At 38.1% G+C, this 23,633-nt stretch overlaps 1 protein-coding gene across 1 annotated transcript in view; it reads left to right on the forward strand.

Annotated features, from left to right (window-relative positions):
* Nucleotides 1-504: 504 nt before the first annotated feature.
* The window catches only part of LOC131864486 (uncharacterized), an 82,823-nt gene continuing 59,694 nt past the window's right edge, over nt 505-23,633 (forward strand). The window contains exons 1-2 of the mRNA XM_059215270.1: nt 505-777; nt 14,642-14,723. Coding sequence (XP_059071253.1) covers nt 559-777; nt 14,642-14,723 — 301 coding nt within the window. The 5' untranslated portion in view covers nt 505-558. The remainder of the gene's footprint in view (nt 778-14,641; nt 14,724-23,633) is intronic.

A 23,633-nucleotide genomic window follows, 5' to 3' on the forward strand; every position in this document is an offset into this window, starting at 1 on the left:
CAAACAAAACACATCAAAAGAATGTTAAAGAATATTATCTATCAACTTTCATTCAATATATATTCTCATTACATAGGAAACAATCAAGTCAAATTATATCTGACATGAAGGGGAAGAGTGAGATGCATTTTCACAATTCAAATGTAAAAACTAGGGGAAAAGATCGAGTAGTTGAGCATGTTGTAATAGTTGTTATAACTTTTGTTAATTTAATTCTCAATATTTTAATAATATAGCAATGCCAATAGTTATGACTATAATATTTTTTAATCTAAAAATCAACAAATCATGTGATGTCATATTAACAAACCAATAAAACATGATTTAGTATACAATTATCGGTCTAACTTTTACCTCATCAAAACACATGCTAATGTGACATCATAATTTGATGATATGACCTTGAAACCTTAATTATAAATAGAAGATCTTAAAATATTAAGAATGATTTGAAATTTAAGATCATCTCCCCTATTTAAAAAAAAAAAAAAATGCACTTTATATTTAGACCGTTTGCGATAATGCGACTGAAGGTGATCACTCGATTGTGCTTTTACAATGGCGATTGCAATGACAAGTAGAATGGTGCTTGCACAGGCAACAACACAGAGACAAAAGCATAGGGAAGAGTGCGAGTACAAAGTATATGTGGGGAGCATGAGACTGAGGGCAACACCTGGTCCTGCACAATGGGCTTTCTCCACTGCTTATTCCGTGGCCTGCTGGGACGTCCAACATTTCATCGTTCTCTTCAAGCCTCAACATGCTTATGGCCCAGTTAGTATCTATTTAGTCGCTCAACTTATGATTGTTCTGCACTTATTCAATCCTGAAATTGTTAGTGAACTCAAAGAACCCATTACGATTATTGGTTAGCTCATGTTACTCTGTTAAGTATGGTTAAGCTAAATTCATATGTTTATTAAGAATATTTCCACTATCCTCAGATTCATCTTTCTGCTGTAAAATTGATTAAACTCAAGCTAACTTTATCCATTTTCTAGAATTCATCTTGTTCTGTAAATTTGATTATCTCTGGACTAAATCTATCCTTTTTTGGGATGACCTACATATAAGGAAATTGGAGAAGCATTTTTATAAATAGGAACAATTGGATTACATAGATATTGATATCTATGTCATTATATTAATGTTACACATTATGATGGATATACATACATCTAAATAGAAGCTGTTCTTTGGCTAAATTGTTCATCCAAAGGTCAAACTTGGCTCGATCATATCTCCAGAAGTTTGAACCTTGGGAGATGATATAATCAATAAACATATCATCATCCTTTTCAATTGATGGATGACATTTTGATTTATGTGGTGCAAAATGTTTGGCTCATTTAACCAGTTACTGCAACTGTGGCTTAATTCTGCTTCTCAGAATTTGATCCCAGTGGGATAGGATAGATCAATCTTCTTTCTAAGTTTGCAGAGGTGACACGGTTGGGATTTTTATGGTTCAGAGGGCTAGGTTGATTCTTCTTGCAATAAGGTGTAATCCCTAAGCCATTGGGCAATCGACATGTATCTGCTGCAAGAGAATATCTGTACAGTTTAAGCTTTGAATTTAGGTGGCCTAGCAGGTGGGTGAACGTTGAGCCCTCAGTCTCATCGGCTCATAGAATAAAATCACCGACCTATCCCTTTCAGCTAAGTTTAATTATCAAAATTCTGCAACCTATTGTAAAGGTTAGATAAGAAAACACTGAGCTGGGTCGGGATTTTAAGGCGGTTCTTATATCCAGATAAGATGCCAAAAGTGACCCTGAGGCATTATTATGAAAACTGCATTGAATTACAGCTTGAGCTCATCTAGACTAGATAGGTTAATGATACGTTTTGGTATGATGCTTCCAAAATTCCCTAACAGATTGCATCACAAAGGTATTCTAAAATCTGATTTCTATCTAGAAGGGCAAAGCTGGCCTTAGTTGGATTTATTTACTTTTAATTGAAAATAGAGTTGTTTCTAAGAATGCAACACATACCTGACTGGTGTAGGAGCTGAAGATTAGCTCAACACACTAGGATCACCTGCAAAAACAAAGACAACCTTCCACAAAAAAAAATGCAAGAAATGAGCTTGCTTGATATTAAGATCTATGAGATATGATCAAATGATGATCTATGATACAAAGTTTACAATAGCCTTTTTTGTATAAAGGGTGAGAGATAGGATAAGATAAGATCATGAAATGTGTCTTAATCGTATATTATGAGACAACTAACTGAAACAAATATTAAATGACCTAGGACTTAAGAATTAAACGAGATAAGATCTTATTAACAACTAAGACTTCTATAAGGATTCCTAAAACCTAAGTAAACTTAATGAGTGAATTGGACCTACTAATAAATTAGTTAGGTAAAATACCTTATTCACACCAACACCTCCCCTAAGTGCAACTTAGGGAGGACCAAACCAATGCAAATGATGCATGATGGACCTTAGCTACAAGGCCATTTTAGGTACCCATATACAAACAATCTCTCACAGATGGAGAAAAGGAGAAAAACCACATGGGAAAAAACCCTCTCTAAAAGAGAGATTGCAAAAGATAATCATGTATAAGTGATGAATGGTGGACTGACTATGCAACTCCCCACAATGTGTAATCTCCTTCAAAAATGGTAAATGCCTGAAGACAAAACATGATCCAATGTTTGTCCACGAACAACTTGTCTCTTTTTAAGAAGAAACAAAACCAACTACAAATGTAGGAATGCTTTCCATTCCAAATAGGAATTGACGTGAAGAAACATGAAGATGTGTGATGATATCACTAAAATATGCTCAGGAGTCTCCTTGTCTGCAGAAGATGAAGATGCCAAAATCCAATCAGATATATGCCCAATCAATGAAAGTGACAAACTAGGAATATGCGGAAACTGATGTAGAACAAGCTCCAAAGGCAATCATGATTTGACAACAATAGTGCAATAGCTGTCATCAAAGAGGAGAGATAACCACTCAAACGTGTTCGCCGAATCTGAAAGACAATGATAGTCTTGCTGAATACGAATGATGGAAGTCTCAATTAATGACTCTGCACAAGGAATCAATGAAGGTGAAGGATGAACAATTGTCTTTGAAGGAGAAGTAGGATCCTATCAAGCAACCTTGTCCTCAACTTTTGAAGATTCAAAGTACTCCAAAGAATCAAACTCCTAAATAGTATCATAGTCATAGTATCCTTTTTGTAAAACGAAGGGGCACAATATAGTTTGAAATAGGATCATCGGGGAATGGTTGAGTATTAGGATCACCATATATCTCCCAAATTTTAGTCCAAAGAGCATGAGGAAACTCAAAATCAAGAATTGACTTCAAGATATCATCATCAACATGCATAGCAATAACTTCTAAGACATGATTCCTTTTGTAATTTCAAGCAAATTTCTCATTAGGTTTACCTAGAGGAGGAACAAGACCATATGCAGCAAATGCAGCCATTGGAGATATTTTACGATGCCACTTGTTGACATTTTCACACATCGCCCCATCGCCAATAGCGACCCCCTCTTTTTTTGAATAAACCAAGTCTTTTGTGGTCAGTGTCGTCTCCCGACCCTAAGGATTGAGCTGTTAATTTGGATTCTGGCCTGTGGAGGTGATGAAATGCCTAAATATGGAATGGATTTTAAAGAGTATAGAGCCTTGATAGTTGTTGTCAAGTCGAGAATTAGGGTTTTCAAAGTATTTTCAAACTACATTGTGTTTATTGATTATCCTTTGAATTTTACATTTTGCTAACTTATGACTTGATTGATACTTGTAAGATTACAACATTTTCTTATCTTTTTCGGATTGGTGCAAGAATGTAATGTCCCCTTCTTAGTGATGTGCATTAAGTGGTCCATTGGTCTATTACGGAGATCCATAGGCTATTTGGAAAAGAAAAATTAGGGTTTCCAACTTTTGTGGAGTTCTGCATGAGCTTTTTAGGGTTTATCAGGAGGGAATTCTTCAGTTCTGTCTATGGTTTCCTTCTGATCCAACACTGTTCAGTGGTCTTCATCGCACAGCTTCATCCTGGATTCTGATGATAATTAGTATTGGAGTTATAAGTTATTTAATTAAATATTATTTCCTTATCCTAAGGTTTAATAATTAATTATTTTTATTATTGATTAATTGTATTGTGTTCGACTTGGGGAAAAATATCTATCTGCCATCAATATTGTTATTTTCCTAAGTCAGTGGCATTAAAAAGGTGGCGTTGAGGATGATAAAACATTTCATGTTTATATTATTTTTATGTTGCAAGTTGTCACCTAGGAAAAAGTTCAAACTTTGCCTAGGGAGTTTGGGAAAGTGGACGCCATGTCTAGTGGAGGTTATGACATGAAATGAAATTTAATTTCAATGGATTGTGGGCGCCATTTGAATTTGAATTTGGGGGGGCTCCAAAAAATTATAAATAAGAGTGTTGGGCTCTTGTTTTGGGATCTTGAGAATTTTACACCGTTATGTTGCCGGTTTGGTGATTGAAATCTGAGCTTCGAAGTGTGGCTTCCTAGCTAAGTCTTAGTTTCGTACTTGGGAGATAGTACCTAGCTGTGTTCTTGTATTTCCAGTACTGTTAGAAAGTGTTTTGCGGATTGTGGAGTGTTTTTGTGTGGGTTTGGAGTGTTTTCTTGCTGCTGGTCGCGGAGTTGCTGAAACCATATTTCGCTCATACCTCTTGGCCAAGTGAATCTTTCATTATGGGTATTTGCTCTATCAAATCGTGGCATTGAGGCGATATAGTTTGCAATTTTATAGTTGCTGGTTTGGAGAATTGGATTTTTAGTTGCAAATCGTACCATCTAGTTGGGCCGTACCATTCCAGAGGTGCATTGGGATGCATGCTGCTGTTTTGAGGCGACTCGATTATAGGTTTTGTATTCTTGTATCATCGTCCATGTAATATCTTTCATTCGCATTTGATTTGGTGTGCTTCCGACTTCGTTTGAGTGAGTTATGATCATTTTGGTGTTGCCAATTGAGGCTTGTCATGGCTGTTTTGACTTCGGTTTTTGGTTCAGCAGTAGTGGTTTGATTTGAGTTATTTTGAGAGTTGTTTATTGCTGTAATCTGCATTGGATATCATCTCTAATCTATCCTTTCTATATTGTAAGGTTAAGTAATAGTACTACTAACCATTTCTAGAGTGTTGCTTGCCCACTGCCTAAGTGGAAGAGGCTGGCCTAGCCACGTTTTGTTGCTCTGTCCTCCCACTGAGTAAGTGGTTGAGTGATATTGTGTTTGTAATTATCCTCCCGCTGTATAAGCGGTCAAGTTGAGCTTTATTGTTGTGTTCAATCCTCCCGCTGAAACATTGCGGTTGAGTGATTTGTGTTGAGTGTGCTCTTGTTGCCTTGGTTGGTTTACCGCCAGGTATCTTGTTTACCTGCTGGATAAGCAGAAGGGGCTGGCTTGCCGCCCATTATTGTAATCATTACTTTCAGCAGTTTGTGGCTAACGATCCCTTGCTACCATATGCTCTCACCCTCCCAGTTTGGGCTCTCGGATATCAAAAGGTGTAGGGTTCCTTTCAGTTGTTTGGATTACATTGTTCTAACCCTAACGGGTGATTGGTGTGACTGTGATCTTGCTAAAATTAAAAAAAAAATTAAGGGGTATATTACAGTGGTATCAGAGCCACACATCCTGCCAGCCTGTGTGACAGAGGGGTTTCGTGAGTGACAGAGATTTCAGATACTACAACTGGGAATAGAGAAGGCAGTATCAGATACCGTCAGTGCCAGAGGAAGAGACCTTTTTAGAGGTCTTGAGAAATAGAGAGAAAGAGATTGATTTAGCAGATTCAATGGGAGAAAGGTTGTTTGGTCAGAATGAGGCACCAGTGGCTGTGGAAAAAATGGAAAAAGAAGTTTGACACTATGATGGACATGATGTCCCAGATGATAACCACTTTTAGACAGAGTGCTGGAGGAGGGCAAAGCCAAGATCCGAATCAGACTATGAGTGGAAATAATGCCAACACTTCCAACAACTCCGGTGGTAATGGAAATGGTAGCAATAGTAGTGGAATGCCTGTTGGATCAGTGACAAGGCCATTGCAACCAGTTTTCCTTCCAAGGGAAACATCGCCTCCTTAAGTTGAAGTCCCTGTAGCTGAAGAGATTTGGGCCAGTTTTGTGGAGTATGCAGCATTTCCCCAAGAGATTCGAAATGCCATGTCTCTTGACCAATACATGAACCAGAAGAAGAAGAGGGAAGGAAGATATGATAATCATTACTCCACTCCAAGAGATTATCAACAAGCTCTTGGGAAGGTCACTCTAGCGCATTTTGATGGAAGTAGTAAAAGTACAGCTAGAGCGTGGGTGCAAAAGTTGGACAACTATTTGTCCTTGAGGCCTATGCTTGAAGAAGAAGCCATCAAGTTCGCCATCCTGTACTTGGATGGACTTGCACACGAATGGTGGTACCATGGGTTGGTCACCCTTGGTCATAGCTTGATAAACACCTATGCCGTGTTCACCAACAAGTTGATTGATATGTTTGATTCTAAGGACCCGGAGGTGAAGTTTAGAGAGCTTGCTCAACTCAAAAAGCAAGGCTCCTTGGACAACTACATAATTGAATTCCAAAACCTCTTAGTTATGGTCAACAACATCTTAGAGAAGAGTCTAGTTGTTCTTTTCACAGAAGGTCTTGAAGAGCCTTTGAAGGGGTGGGTTAAAGCTTTCGATCCACCTACTTTGGTGGAAGTCATCAAAAAATCTAGAAGTATGGAGTTGGCTGCTCCAAGCAGTAAATTTTAGTCCAAGCCTTTTCCTTTCCGGAAGGATAAGAATAAGTTTTCAAATCAGACCAAGAAGTTCCCTTCTCGGATGGATGATGAGCTCCGTCAAGAGCACTGGAGGAAGAATCTTTGCTACTCTTGCAGAGAACCATGGGCCCCAGGACATAAACGTCGTGGGAAGGGCAATTTACATCAAATGGAGTGCTATTCTGCTAATGGATCAGATTCTGAAATTTCAGAACAGCAAACTGAAATTGAGGACAGGGAGTATGAAGAGGCTCCTGAAGGGTCTGAAAGTGAACTAGAAGATAGAGGAGTGGTTGCTCAATTCTCGAGCATTCACAAGAATGAGTCTTTTAGAGTTCGGGGAGTGATAGGAGAACATCGTGTCATTGCTCTCATTGACACTGGAGTGATTCATAATTTCATTGATGAGAGAATTGTTGCAAAGAGGGGGCTAGTGGTAGAGAAAGTAGAAGGCTTCAAAGTCATGGTAGCTGATGGCTCCACTATATCCTGCAACCGAATGATTTCCAGCATGTCTCTGAAGTTGGGAAATCATGAAATTAGAGATGACTTCTTTGTGGTTAGCATTGGTGGGACTGATGATGTAGTCCTTGGGATTTAGTGGCTGAGATCTCTTGGTGAGATCACATTAAATTTGCAAACCATGGAGCTGAAATTCATGGCTGATGGGAAGAAGGTGGTATTGAGAGGAATGTCAAATGGTGGACTTAGAGTTGTTTCATTGAAGAGGATGGAGAGGTTGATCCGCCATAACCAAGTGGAGTGGGCAATAGAGTGTTTGATAATGCTGTCAAATCCATTGGAAGACAAGGGTAGCTACTCTGCAGACATTCAAGGATTGATCACAGACAAAAGTAAGGTCCTTGGGAAACCACCTCTTGGTAGACCTCCTGAGATCATGGTCATACCTTCCAAATTACCAGAAGAGAAACGGAGCTATCCCAAAGACATTCAAGCTTTGATTACCAAGAGGAGTAAGGTGTTTGAAAATCCTCCTCCTGGAAGACCTCCTGAAAGGGGGGCTGAGCATATCATTGAGTTGGAAGAAGGAGCAAAACCAGTAATGACTACTCTTTACTGCTACCCCAAGAAGCAAAAGGATGAGATCGAGAAAGCAATCCAAGAGTTGCTTGATATGGGTTACATACGACCAAGCAAGAGCCCTTTTGCTTCGGCTGTGGTCTTGGTGAAAAAGGACGAGACCATGCGCATGTGCATGGACTACTGAGCACTGAATTAGAAAACTATTAAGAATCGGTATCCTATCCAAAGAATGGATGAGATCATTGATGAGCTACATGGTGCAGTGTTCTTCTCAAAGATCGATCTCAGATCGGGGTATCATCAAATTAGGACGAGAACATCAAATGTGGAGAAAACAACTTTCCGATGCCATTATGGGCATTTTGAATTCCTAGTCATGCCTTTCGATTTGACTAATGCCCTTGCTACGTTCCAATCTTGTATGAACAAGACATTTCAGAAGCACCTAAGGAAGTTCGTGCTCATATTTTTTGATGACATTCTCATCTTCAGCAAGTCATGGGTTGAACACTTACAGCATTTGGATGAGGTACTCAATATCTTGGAATTTGAGTCTTTGTTTGCTAAAGAATCAAAATGTGAATTTGGTATGAAAGAGTTGCTTTACCTTGGTCATATCATCAGTGCCAAAGGGGTGAAGGTTGATCTTGCAAAAATCAAGGCAATCATTGATTGGCCCCTGCCAGAGAATATAACACATTGGAAGGGGTTCTTGGGTTTGTGTGGTTTCTATCGGAGATTTGTAAAAGGATATTCCCAGATGGCTGCTCCCCTTACAGATCTCACAAAAAAGGGAGCTTTTGCATGGTCCGATAGGGCCCAAGAAGTCTTTGATAAGTTCAAAGAACTCATGAGCACATGTCTTGTTTTGGCTCTACCTGACTTTGTGAAGCCTTTTGAGCTTCAATGTGATGCATTAGGAGAAGGGGTGGGAGTTGTGTTGATGCAGGATAAACATCCCATTGCTTTTGAGAGAAGGAAGTTGAGAGGAGCAAAGAAAGCTTATTCTATCTATGATAAGGAGATGCTTGCAATCATGCACGCCTTGGCCAAGTTCAGATAGTACTTGGTAGGAATTAAGTTTGTGGTAAAAACTGACCACAACAGCGTCAAGCATTTCATGCATCAGAAGGACTTGAATGAGAGGCAGCAGAAATGGGTGAGTAAGCTTCAGGCTTACGATTTTGACATCGTGTATGTCAAAGGCAAAAATAATGTTATGGTAGATGCTCTTTCTCGGAGACCCCATTTGAGCTCTTGAGTGAGCTTACAGCTGATTGGAGGGACTTGTTGCTTGCTGATTATGCCAAAAATCAGTTGGCAATCAACATCATTGAGGGCACTTTTCATGATGAAAAGTACAGATTGGTTGATGGATTGATTATGTACAAGGTTAGGATCCTTCTTCTACTTGAATCTAAGTTGAAGGAGAAGGTATTACAGACTTTTCATGACATTCCTCTCGTTGGCCATTAGGGTTTTTTCAAAACTTATAGGCAGATCAGAGAGAGATTCTCTTGGAAAGGGTTGAAAAAAGATGTTTTGAAGTATATTAGGGAATGCCATGTTTGTCAGAAGAACAAGGATGAGTACATTGCGCCCGCTGGTTTGTTGCAACCATTGCCGATTCCTAGTAAAAAATGGATCTCTATGGATTTCATCACGGGTTGCCGAGAGCTAGTGGGAAGGATTGTATCTATGTGGTGGTAGATAGGTTAACAAAATTTGCTCATTTTTTCGCGATCACCAGCTCATTTACAGCAGCTTAGGTTGCTGATTTGTTCTTCCTTGAGGTGTTTAGGCTACATGGGCTGCCTAAAAAACATTGTGAGTGATAGGGACATTAAGTTTCTAAGCTCTTTCTGGCAAGAAATTTTCAGATTGTGTGGTACTGTGCTCACCCCAAGCACGAGTTACCATCCTCAAACTGATGGACAAATGGAGATAGTAAATATGTGGTTGGAAGGTTACTTGAGAAACTATGTTTCATAACAACAGAAGGCGTGGGTAAGATGGCTACACCTTGGTGAATACTGCTATAATTCCACTTATCACATTTTCATCCGGATGTCTCCTTTCATGGTACTCTACGGTTACGAGGCCCCTAGCTTTGCCGATTTGGTGTTTGGAGATAGCAAAGCACCTCAAGCTATGGATATGGTTCGACAATGTCAGGATATTCTGAGGCATTGAAGGACAACCTCCAGATTGCACAGAATCAGTAGAAGTTGTACGCTAATCAACAACGAATTGAGCGTTCATTTAAGGTTGTTGATATGGTCTACTTGAGACTCCAACCCTTCAGACAGTCTACTCTTAAGAAGAGTGGAGCGGAAAAACTTAAGCTAGGATTCTATGGAGCATTCAAGGTCATTAGGAGAGTGGTAGTTGTGGCTTATGAGTTGGAGCTACCAGCGAGTAGCCGAGTACATAATGTCTTCCACGTGTCACGCCTCAAAAAGGCGCTTGGGCACAATGTGATAGTCTCTTCTGATTTGCCTTCTTTGGATGAAGAGGGAGAGTTGGTGCTAGTTCCTGAAGCAATCCTTGATGTTAGGGAACAATTTTTGAGGAGGACCATCAGAGAGTATTTGGTTAAGTGGAAAGACTTTCCGGTGGAGGATGCTACGTGGGAGAATGAGGAGATTTTACAGGACCTTGGTTTGCGATTGCTTGAGGACAAGCAATTTTGGGGAGGGCGGACTGTAATGTCCCCTTCTTAGTGATGTGCATTCAGTGGTCCATTGGCCTATTCCGGAGACCTGTAGGCTATTTGGAAAGAAAAATTAGAGTTTCCAACTTTTGTGGAGTTTTGCACGAGCTTTTTAGGGTTTATCAGGAGGGAATTCTTCAGTTCTGTCTATGGTTTCCTTCTGGGTTTTCCATGAACTCCAGGGTGGCATAACATGCAATTGACTCTACGGTGAAGTGTGAACTTACTATTTTTAGTAAGTTAGGGTTTGGCTGTTTGGATGATGCAGTTCTACTGAGCTTTCTAAGCTCTTTCTCTGGGTGCGAAGATCATGCTTTTCAGAGCCGTATTTCATGACTTACTATTTTTAGTAAGTGGTAGTATTGAGCATTTCTATTTTTGACAGTTTTGGACAAGGTCCTGATCCAACACTGTTCAGTGGTCTTCATCGCACAGCTTCATCCTGGATTCTGATGATAATCAGTATTGGAGTTATAAGTTATTTAATTAAATATTATTTCCTTATCCTAAGGTTTAATATTTAATTATTTTTATTATTGATTAATTGTATTGTGGGCGACTTGGGGAAAAATATCTATCTGCCATCAATATTGTTATTTTCCTAAGTTAGTGGCGTTAAAAAGGTGGCGTTGAGGATGATAATACATTTCATGTTTATATTATTTTTATGTTGCAAGTTGTCACCTAGGAAAAAGTTCAAACTTTGCCTAGGGAGTTTGGGAAAGTGGACGCCATGTCTAGTGGAGGTTATGACATGAAATGAAATTGAATTTTAATGGATTGTGGGCGCCATTTGAATTTGAATTTGGGGCTCCAAAAAGTTATAAATAAGAGTGCTGGGCTCTTGTTTTGGGATCTTGAGAATTTTACACCGTTATGGTGTCGGTTTGGTGATTGAAATCTAAGCTTCGTAGTGTGGCTTCCTAGCTAAGTCTTAGTTTCGTACTTGGGAGATAGTACCTAGCTGTGTTCTTGTATTTCCAGTGCTGTTAGAAAGTGTTTTGCAGATTGTGGAGTGTTTTCGTGTGGGTTTGGAGTGTTTTCTTGCTGCTGGTCGTGGAGTTGCTGAAACCATATTTCGCTCATACCTCTTGGCCAAGTGAATCTTTCATTATGGGTATTTTCTCTATCAAATCGTGGCATTGAGGCGATATAGATTGCAATTTTATAGCTGCTGGTTTGGAGAATTTGATTTTTAGTTGCAAATCGTACCATCTAGCTGGGCTGTACCATTCCAGAGGTGCATTGGGATGTGTTCTGCTGTTTTGAGGCGACTCGATTGCAGGTTTTGTATTCTTGTATCATCGTCCAACTAATATCTTTCATTTGCATTTGATTTGGTGTGTTTCCGACTTCGTTTGAGTGAGTTACGATCATTTTGGTGTTGCCAGCTGAGACTAGTCATGCCCGTTTTGACTTCAGTTTTTGGTTCAGCAGTAGTGGTTTGATTTGAGTTATTTTGAGAGTTGTCTATTGCTGTAATCTGCATTGGATATTATCTCTAATCTTTCCTTTCTATATTGTAAGTGCTAAAAATAAAAACTTCTGCCAGAAGCATTGAAAAACGCCACCACGAAGCCCCATGAAGGACTTTTCCTTGCCTTGGAAGAGATTCCTGCTTCCTGCCTTGCACTGACTCTCAAAGTGCAAATAAGACCCTAAGGAGTATTTTGTCCAGATCCAGGAACAAAGAATATCCAGATCCAGGTCAGTTGAAGTGAAGGACTAAAGCGAGGAAGTTTGGCTAAGGCATGCCAACAATCCAAATCCTTCACTACCTCCCAGATGCGCCAAGGAAAGGGAATTCATCATGATCAAGAATTCCTCTCTCACCTCAGAATCCTCCTCCAAGCTCAAATTGCACCTAGGGGCGCAAATTCCTTACTGCCAAGGATTTTTTCCCAGTTTCAAAAATCCTCCTCTATCTCTCATTTGCACCTAGGAGTGCAATTTCATAGGTGTCAGGGATAAACCCCTCAGGAAAAAACAAATCCTCCTTCACTAGTAAATTGCGCTTAGGAGCGCAATTTCCCCTGTCAAGTGGATTCACACCTAAAGATATAATCTCTGTGGCTATCTCAAATGTGCCCATGGAAGAGAGGTGACCGAGGACATATAATATGAAGTTCCTAAGGAGATATTTTGATAAAACATGGCATTCTTGACAAGTCAGAAAATGATAAAACATCAAGCGTTCATCTATCCAATCCAAAGACAACATTTGGACATCAAGAAGCATGGAGAACCAGGGTGAAGAAGTCTAATTCAAGACAATCGAGTTCAAGGCATTCAAGGTTCAAGACCTCAAAGTCCAAAGTTCAAGTACAAATGTAGAAGGAAGAATTTCCTTTGGAAATCCAAAATCAAAAGTCAGAAACTTCAAGTGTGAAAGATTTCAAGAATGACAAAATCGTTGACAAGGGAGTCCAATCCATTTCAAGAAGGTGAATTCCGAAGCAAGTACATGGAAGGAAGTAGATGACCAAGAAGAGATAGTTTCAGAATAATCAAAGTTAGAACCCTGATCACAAAATGATGCAATTTGAAAACATTGCAAGTGATAAGTTACCGAGTCTACATGGCACCCAACATGCTGGCGTGGCGCCTACTCGCCTTCACCAAGCAATCACGTGTATTCAAGTCGACATGACTAGATTCAATGAACCTGACTTATCCAAGAGAGCTTCTAGAAGGTGCTGATAATATTTTATTATTGAAAGAAGGGCAAGTCTCCCCAAATGTAATTTTCTCATTAGTTGACTTGGCCCCACTTTTCTGTGCCACATAAGCTATTGTTAATAAAACCCTAATCAGGGTTTCATCTTGTAATCTTGACCCTTGATTTCAAATCAATCTTGGCTGTTCATTTGTGGAGGAGCTCTATAAAAGGCCATGCCTTCTCATTTGTAATTCATAAGATAGCTCATTAGTTCAAGTAGAAAGCTCTCACTCTTAGAGTAGTAGAGTAGAAGAAGGAGAAGACATTGTTGTAAGACTCAAAGGAATAAAGCTTGATTTCATTGGAGTTATGATGGATTCTTGCTCATTTCATCTTGTTACATGGTGTTCTTCCAATTTCCCAAAATTGTTAGATAAAGTGTTTTGATTTCAATGGAGAATGTAATGGTGTTGGATGAATTTCCATGGTTCATACTTTTTGTATCTTGTTGATTATAAGTTGCAATGTAAAGCTAGCTCGAGCCACTAAATTTGTGCTAAGTTCAATTGTGGATGGTTGTTTGGATTGCGCCATTTTGGGTATTCAAATGCATTTTCTCGATGTGAAAATCCTTAAGCATCCTTGGAAGATTAAACTCCCAAATATGATGAATACTACATATGAAGCCTTCACAAAAGATAGAACCTCTTCAGGAGTTAGGACGTCGAAGTAATCAGTCGCTATGCCAAATGTGCAAAAAAGTAAAAAAATATACTAGGGACTGAATTTGGAAAAATCAAATTTATATGAGGTGAATTTTATCGCCAATTATTTTTCAAATTTTTTCCCTCGACTGAATTTTCATCTAAATTTATTATTGCTGAACACAAACACAAACTCGAATCTTGTAAATGTTTGTGATGTTCACATCATTTCCAAATAGTTTGAAATATTTAACTTGATATTTTTTATATATAGCTTAGGTTAAAAATATGAAACATTAAACTCAAACTTGTGTAAGAAAGACATACCATACTAGATATACTTCCATCATCATACTTCTTGTGCTAGATTTTATATATATAAAATACCTTGCTAAATTACATGATAGACATACCATGCTAGATATGCTTCCATCAATCATATTCATCTACATATATATACATACAATTTAGCATAGGAAATATGATCAATAGAAGTAAATCTAGCATTGTATGTCCTTGTTACACAAGTTCGACTATAATGTTTCATATTTTTAACCTAATCTAGGTTTTGTTGCTAGTGTTATTCATATACTAAATGGCAGATATAATATGAAAACATTAGACATTTTACATAGAATACAATATGTAATTATAATTTATTTGTATATGAAAATTACTCACAGAGAACTTCACTTAGAATTGCTTTATGTATTTGTATGTTATGCAGTGCTTACTTTTTGACTTTCAACCTAAAGACCCTACAAATCCACATATAGCTTTAGCAGCACTGTTTGGTCATGGTGTTCCAGGTAACATTAAAGTTCTACTTGTAAAATTCTGCTTCTCATTTGATGCGCCTAAATCTTAGTTTTTTACTTTATTTGAATGCTAGCCAAAGGATGAGAATTCATGGTTACTAGACTTGAACCCAACACTGACTTCAGAAATTGAAAAAAGCATTACTATAGAGCTTTTTAAAGGATTTAAATCTTTTTCTATACACTCTTCACCAAATCAACTTTAAAGACATAATAAACTAATCATTTACAAGCTAATTTGATCACATACACAAGTATACATATAGCAAATGAGTACAAAGGTGGATTTGATGTGCAAAGAACAACATTTTTAAATAGATAAGTATTCTCAAGGGTTTTAGATATACAAAAAATCATGGATTCTAATATCTATGGCATCAAAAACAAAAATCAGAAGTATAATTATTGTTGAGAGAGCTTCTATGACTGGTCTTGTTCTCGCATCTTAGATATCTAATTTATATACAGTCATGTTGGTTGAAAATTTTGTACACTTGTGAAAGCAAACAAAATTGTGGCTTCAACCACAGTTGTGTGAGTATGAAACTCTCCTAATTAAGAGAAGGCTCCCCCTATCTATCTAAAACTGAAATAAAAATAGGATGGGACAGCAGTCTTCCTTCTTTCTTCAAGGAAGCCTATATCCTTTTCTCTCCTTAGAAAAGTGATAGCAAGAAAATGTATAATAATGGTAACAACTTCAAATGAAAACGAGAGAAAGGAAATGAAGTTTCCTGAAAGCTCAAAGACTCCCGTCACTTCCTTTGGGACGGGACAACAATATTAAGCTCAAAGACTTGACTATTGGAAGTCCTATCTACCCTTTGCTATACTAAATTTTACAACGAATAAAAGATAACAGCTCAAAGACTGGAATAATCTATTCTTTCAACACAAAAACAAGAACTAATGCAAGCTCAAAGACTTGCTGCTATTTCTTATCAAACAATAATATTTCCTCAAGAATAGACACAAGCTCAAAGACTTGCTGCTCCTTCTAGAGATTTTCCTATTTTAATTAGTCTTCTCTACTTGCAGCTCAAAGACTTCAAATCAGATTAGACTAAACTCCTTTAGAAACACTTTGCATGGAAGAAATAAAAAGATTCAAACTCAAACATGTAGCTCAAAAACTCAAAACTTGAGTAATCCTTCTTTATTATTCTTCAAAACTTTCAATTCACATACATAAGTTCAAAAACTTCTTGCTGTAAATTTGGCAGAGTTTTTGCTTGCTTTCCAAAAGATAAAAATTACAATGGACCCTCTCTTTTATTTATAGGAGAGGAGCCTTGAGAAAAAGGTGGGAGGATCCTAACTAACTTGAGAGATTCTCTCAACCACCAAGACTTATTCAATAACTAACTAAGACTTATTCCGACTACAGTCCTAATCAGACACAACTTGTAGTTGCCTTACATGTAATTACAAAAATGCAAGTAAGGAGTTAACTTGTAATTACAAAAATGTTTTTACAAGTAAACTTGTCGAAAGGGAAACTACAATTTTGAAATTACAATTTCGAATTTACAATTTTGAAATTACAATTTCGAATTTACAATTTTGAATTTACAACCAAGTGTTAAAAACACTTAAGTTGCACCTCTTGAAGACACGAACAATTCGAACTTCCGAATAACTTTCTACAATTCATCAGGATCTGGTTCATGAGTGTTCATAGCCACCACCCTAGTCTTTACGACGACATCATGGCATTGGCATAGCGTGGAGTTGCCCTTTTCCAATGTTGACCGGATTTCCTGCAACTCAGTTTGATACTTAATCAATATTTGAATGGAAGCGACTGAGAATTGCTCACTTCTCCATTCATCATGAATCTTGAGTTGCAGATCTGCAAGAACTTCTTCCTCGGGCAGCAACTCATCATTCTGATTTAGAATGTCGTAGGATGCCTTTTTACAACAGGAGGTAACATCTTGAAAGACTGCTTCACGCAACTTTAAGGTCTCATCAGTTTCTTCAATGAGTGACTTGAGAACAAGAGATTTGTTCTCTAGAAGTTCCTCATATTCAATGTACATGACTCTGGAAGGAATTACGTCATGCACCTGAAGAATGCCCAACTGATGTTGAGGCATCTTTCGCCAAGAAACTAAATTTCCCTCAATCTTCTCCAAATTTAGTTTGAAAGCACCCAAGATTTGATTCAACTTATCTTCAATGATCTCCAATTTAACCATTGTTTTAAATACCTGTCTTATGACTTGTGAACATAAGTCATGCAGTTGATCAACCCAGGTGTCTAAGGCTTGAACCTTTTGGGTAGTTCTCTCAATACCTTGGATTGGTTCACTGGCCCTGGAAGAAACAGGTGCTTGGCCTTCTCCATTTAAAGGTTGAGTAATACTTTGGATGGCTGCCATGAGTCTTTGATTCTCTACTTCCAATTGATCTTTCTTGGTCAAAACCTCATCATATCGTTGTACCAATGTAGCCACTGTTTGTTGAGCATCATGTTTGACAACCTCATGAGTCTGCTTACCCAGTTGCACTTTGGTGATCCGATAATCAGTTGCTTGCATTTCTTCAACTGGTTTATTTGATATTGGTTCAATGATTTCTGCCACTCTCATCCGATTTTCATCAACGATCACCCTCAAAACTGTCTTTGCCCTCTTAACAACTTTAGGTTTTGATTGTTTCAATTGTTGATAATCAAAGGCATCAGGTGAGATCACCTGCTTCTTCCTCTTTGTAGTGAAGGAACTGAGCCATGGAGGTAAAGCCATTAACTCTGATTCTGGGATAGAGGGAGAAGCAGTTTCTGTTTGAACAATTGTGGTGATCTTGGGAGAAGTGTCCGTCTGAATAGCCACCATAGTCTACTGAGTGACGACAGGATGTGATGAAGATGTCATGAACTCATCAAAACAGGTCATAGAAGTATCAATATCAGACAAAGGTACATATGAAGGATCATTTGAAAAGATATTCAACAAATTTTCTGGAGAACGATCTTGAGATGGTTCTGCTGCTGAAAGTGGAAGAATGTTCTGCGGAGATTCTGAAACTGAAGGGGCAGATTGAGAGTTCACATCTATCACAGGAGGAAACATGGGTACCTCAATAGGAAGTGAAGAAAGAGAATCATGTGGGGACTCTGTAGAAAGCGACTGAGGAGCTTTATCAGATTGAGTTTCTTCCTCTGAAGCTTCAGGATCAATCACATGAATTTCCAACTGTGGCTTCTCCTTGCCTTGAACTGTTATTTCCTAAGGAGGAAGCACCATTGCACGGCTGACTCGCAATTTGATCTCGTACTAGAAGAGGATGCACCTTCTTTATTGTCCAGTTGAATTTCTGACTTCCGCCCAAGAGGACCTGTTGAATCATCTTCTTTCCCAACCTTAATCTTAATGAGCTTGACACCATTGTTCTTAAGCCAGATATTGGTATTGGCAAGAAATGGCTGAAATCTATCCAAGATAGAAGTGCCTTCCTTATAGGACCAATGGATAGAAGGAAGTGGAGCCTCATCAACATTCTGATTGACAAACTCAAGATCAAGAATGTTACCATCATCAATCATCCCTTGTTGCATGTTTACAAGGTTTAGATCCACAATCTGTTCTGTAGTGAGTCAACAGTAATCCATCTTGTGAATCTCCTTTTCCGTGTGGAGATCAACCCAGATATCTTTTACCTGATGCACATGGATGAAGGTTTTCTTGATCTTTTCTTTTATGCCTTGGTAATCAAAATCAGCTCTAGGTTTGAATCTTTTGAGTCTAATTTCCTGCAACTCAGTCTCCATAGCCCTGGCCTTGATTGAAGTCATTAGAGAATATTGACCAATCTTCAATGGGTTGTTGGAAGAAATACCCATGCCAACCTTGTGCTTGACTGATTGATGTGTATGCACAGCCATGATCTGTCTTCCGAATTCCATGAGAATAATCTTATCGGTTGGGTATTGTGGGAGCATATAAGGCTGCCCGCCATAGCATCCAACTCTCATGTAGGTAAAAGTTGGAAAATGGAGAAACAAACAACCATATTCTTTCACCCTTTCCCATGCTTCATCTGAGACTCTTTTGTTCTTCAGGTTCTTGTCAAATTGGCAGAGGTAATGACCAAAGAAAGCGTCCTGAACCCTTCTGAAATGAGACCTACTTGATCTTAGGGGCAACTGATCATAGTATTCCCAAACTGGTACAAGCATGCGGTCACCCTTGGTGGAAAGACCTGGGAACTGTCTAAGTGATGCAGCAATGTACATGAGATATGAATTCATTTAGAAGGTGAAAGTAGTAGGGACGACTGCAAGTTGTTCACACAAAGCATCACTAATGATCTCACCCCAACAGATGTGCTGAGACTGCCTTATTAACATAATAAATTGGTACATCCAAGGTTCAAAAACATTGGAATGTTCCAATCCCATCATACGGCTCAGAAGGGTAATAGTGTCACCGATCTCATTCCTGAAATCAGATCGATATAACTTAGCCCCACTGGTAAGCGCAGTGCGAGGTTCATGAATCCATTTGTTGATATGACGCTTACAGTCTTTCTCCCTTTTGGCAAAGTATTCAGCTGCACTTTGCTTGGAGATCTCTATATAGATGGTTTCAGAAGGTATTTTGAAAACCCTCTCTATAGCTTCTGCATCCAGCGAATAATCACTTCTCCATCATCATTTTTAATAACTCGTGTCTCTTTATCAAAATGATGGGCACGTGGTAGAACAAATTCTGGCTCTAGGGCAGCAACTGGAAAGGATGCGGCATGATGGATATGGCTGTCCAACAACCGTTGCATGTCCCCCTCCTTCGGATCTTCAATCCTTTGTATAAATTCGGACATGTCAACATGCCCTATCTCAGTATCCTTGATACGATCAAGGGAGGAGGAAATCTGTGACTGCGGAACTTCATTTTGGTATTTATCATACCTGTATTTCATCTTTTTTGGAGTGGGAGATGATGGTAAATCTGTCATCTGGAAACAACTGGGAATATTGCAATGTAAATCCAAGAGTATCAAGGCAACATCAAAGTCAGTACCTTTAGACATTTTCACTCCTCCAAATGGGAAAGTTCAACTTTCGTACTTTGGCTTTGTGAGAGGAAATATAAGAGGTGGAAAAATAAGCTTTTGACTTTTTTTTTTTTTTGAAACATGTTTTGCAAGTACACGAGGGAAGTACAAACATGCAATCGGGTTTCCAAATTCCGAACGCAACTATACTCGCAAGACACGAAGCATGAGCAAATGAAAGGAGAATGAATTTTCAGTTTGGAAGTTGGGAAGAACACATTTGCAATTGGTTTTCTAAATCCAAATGCAAACTTATTTACAAACTGAAAATCGAAGGAATGGATGAAAAATGGTATTTAGGCATGTAGGAAATGACGAAGATGATAAGTACGGATGAAGGAATTGGAAACGGATAAGTAAAAATGAATTTCGAGAAGATCACTTGGAACTTTGTCATGCCAAAATGGGAAGAACTTTCAACTTACAATCCGGATTTCAAAACCTGAAATTGGGAAGAACTTGATTTTTTTGTCATTGAAACTTGATTTTTGGACTAAAGAAGGTTAAGTCTTTGTCCAAAAAGGGAAGAACACATCAAGAGGTAGAACTTTTCACACTTGCAAATTTCTTTGCAAATTGGGAAGAACACATCTCTTTTATTTTGAAACTTGATTTTTTGGACCAAAGAAGGTTAAGTCTTTGTCCAAAAAGGGAAGAACACTAATTTTCCTCTTACTTGCAATCGGGTTTCTAAAACCCGAATGCAAGTAAAGAAGGAGAATTACAAAGGGGAAGAACAACTTTACTTTACAAATTTCTTTGTAAAATGGGGAATTTCCTCTCATAAACCTGTTATGAACATGAACAAAACTAAAACTAAACAAGAAAATGCAAGGAAAGAAATAAGAAAGAAATACAAAAATAAAAATTGCGAAGAACACATCTCTTTTATTTTGAAACTTGATTTTTTGGACCAAAGAAGGTTAAGTCTTTGTCCAAAAAGGGAAGAACACTAATTTCCCTCTTACTTGCAATCGGGTTTCTAAAACCCGAATGCAAGTAAAGAAGGAGAATTACAAAGGGGAAGAACAACTTTACTTTACAAATTTCTTTGTAAAATGGAGAATTTCCTCTCATAAACCCGTTATGAACATGAACAAAACTAAAACTAAACAAGAAAATGCAAGGAAAGAAATAAGAAAGAAATACAAAAATAAAAATTACCTTGTAAGGTTGAGAAGAAATCCAAACTTGGAGAATCAACTCAACATGGAAGATGAAGCCCTTTAAATAGAATTTAAACAATGGAAAAAACTTAGCCATGCATTGTAACAATAGAAAAACCGATTTGCTATAAAAACGCCATGTAAAAATGCCAAGGAAATGGTTCAAAACTGATCTCATTCATCATTAAATACAAGACAAAGCAAAAACGACTTAGGATTGAAAGCATACCTCAAATGAGAAGAGTGTTGTATCTTTAGCAAAAAAAAACGTGACTGGTTTTTAGGGCCTTTTTGCAAATCCGAAACCATAAATGCACACCAAACGGTTTGATAAATGCTTAGAATCCAACGCATTTATGGTTGAGCAAAAAACGCCTTAGGAATAGATGGATTCAAACCCCTAAACCATAGCAAAATGCATAAATGTATGATTCAGAAAAAAATGCTTTGAAGAAGACAAATGGCGAAAAATGGTTTGATAAATGCGTGGAAAATGAGTTTGAATCCTTCAAAGTTGCTGGAAATCCACACTTGGAAGGAATCCCTAAATTTCCTCCAAAAAATTCGAACCCAAATCAGCTTGCAATGGCATGGAAGAATTTCGGGTTTTGGAAACAAAACAACAAGTTTTACAAAATGTTCATATTTTTGCCTCTAAGGCAAATTTCAGGTTTTAGAAAAGAAATTACAAGTAAAATTACTTGTAATAGGGAAATAGAATTCCCTTTACAAGTTATTTCACTTAAAACATGTCATGTCCCCTTTCTAGAGTGGACATCGGAGACGGAGGAGTTGGCCTATCATTGGAGTCTCGTAGGCTAGCAGAGGTTGATTGGGACTCATTCAGTGCATATAGTGATTGGATTTTGGCTTTACAGGCAGTTTGGAGCCAGTTTGGAGCAGTTCCTAGATTTTAGGGGGTATCCCTAAATTTTAGGAGGTCGTGACAGTTGCCAGTCGTGAGGTTATTCATGACCTTTTAGATGGTTTCAGTTTCAAAGAGATTGGGCTTGTTTCCTAAATTTTAGGAAAATCCCTAGATTTTAGGGATGAGACTACCAGTGAATCCTTGATTTCCGACTTCAGTCACAGACAGGTGACAGGATGATTTTAGGGTTTGTAATGTCAGTTGGGCATTTTGTGGCTATTTGGGTTATATTTTTAATATTTCCTAAGTTAGTGTTTAATAATTAAATAAGGCTAAGTTGTTAGCCATTTTGGAGTAATAAGGGGATTTTTGGTCTCATCTGGATGCGCATCCTATTGTGTGATAGCTCGTTGGAAAGATCTTGAAATTCTTTAAATCTTTCTCTTTGGTCTCAGGGCAATTCAGTGAGCGGATTTCTGTCTATGGGGAAAAAGGTCATTTTCTAGTAACATGACCACTTTAAAATAAGAAATTATAACATTTCCACTAGACCACGCCACTTGGAGACAATTAGGGTTCGATTTGCAATTGAGAGGGGTTATAAGGGGATAGGAGCTTCATTCTATGATTATCTTTTACACATTTTACATCTTGGATTTGAGATTTGGCTCTGGAAGAGCTTTTCAGCATCTGGGACGCCAACCCCAATGCCTTGCCTGTTTGGGACGTAGCCCCCAATACAGTGGTTTGGATTTGTTTGCAGCTATTAGCAACTTGGAGATTGTACGGCATTCTTTCTGGAGGTTCAGCAATTCTGACAGAGTTCAGCGTGGGGTTTGGGGTTTCTAACCAATTGGGTGTACTTGGCAGCCGTACGGCTGTACCTGGCAGCCACTTTCCTTCCCACGTGCAGCACTTGGAGGGCTGGAATCTTGCCACAACTTCATTCCTAGTTATGTTACTCTTTCAGCATCCAGGTTGGAATTATTCCTGATTGTAATCTTCCTGAAATTATTGGAAATCTTCATCTGGTCAAATATTTGATTTTATATTCAGAAATCTGCCTTGAATCGAATTTGTTTTGGCTGTATATGAACTTCATTTTCAGTACTTTGTTCATGTACTTGTACTTCATTATTTACTTGTTGAAAAATCATCAAAATACAAAAAGAATTCAACCCTTCTGCAACTTCTGTCTATTTCTGAAAGAAAATATTAATAAGCAGGAAAAATCAATTTAAATAAATAAAAATTACAGCAGATTGGTAAAAGAGATCCATCAGGGATCTTTCAAAACATGTAAAGGAGTTTTAAAATCCCATTTACAAGTTTTATTTTAACATTATAAAAATAACTTTAAGTTACAAAGACATGTAAAAGGGGTTTTAAAATCCCATTTACAAGTTTTATTTTAGCTTAAAGTCAAACTACTGGTAATGGGGGTTTTAAAACTCCCATTACAAGTTTTTATAAAAACTTGCAATTGGAGAAAAATTCAAGCCTAAAAGCTTCAAGGGGGTTTTGAAAAACAAATTGCCAGTTACTGGTAATCATCAAAAAATTCCCCTACATTGAAGCAAAAACATAGCAAACGGCCTCGAAATGTGACGAAATTCGAAACGTAGCTTGGGGATGGATCAACGATCGATCCAGTCCAAGGATGGGGCGAATTTCTGCCTCGGGAAGCGTGCCACAGAGTAATTTTTTTCATTTTTTAACAAAAATTTCTATATGATAGTCCAATTTTTGAAATCAAAAATTGAGGACAACAAGTCATATACTTGATTGTGGCTCTGGATATAGATT

The sequence above is a fragment of the Cryptomeria japonica genome, chromosome 1, assembly GCF_030272615.1.
Source record: "Cryptomeria japonica chromosome 1, Sugi_1.0, whole genome shotgun sequence".
Classification (NCBI taxonomy): Eukaryota; Viridiplantae; Streptophyta; class Pinopsida; order Cupressales; family Cupressaceae; genus Cryptomeria; species Cryptomeria japonica.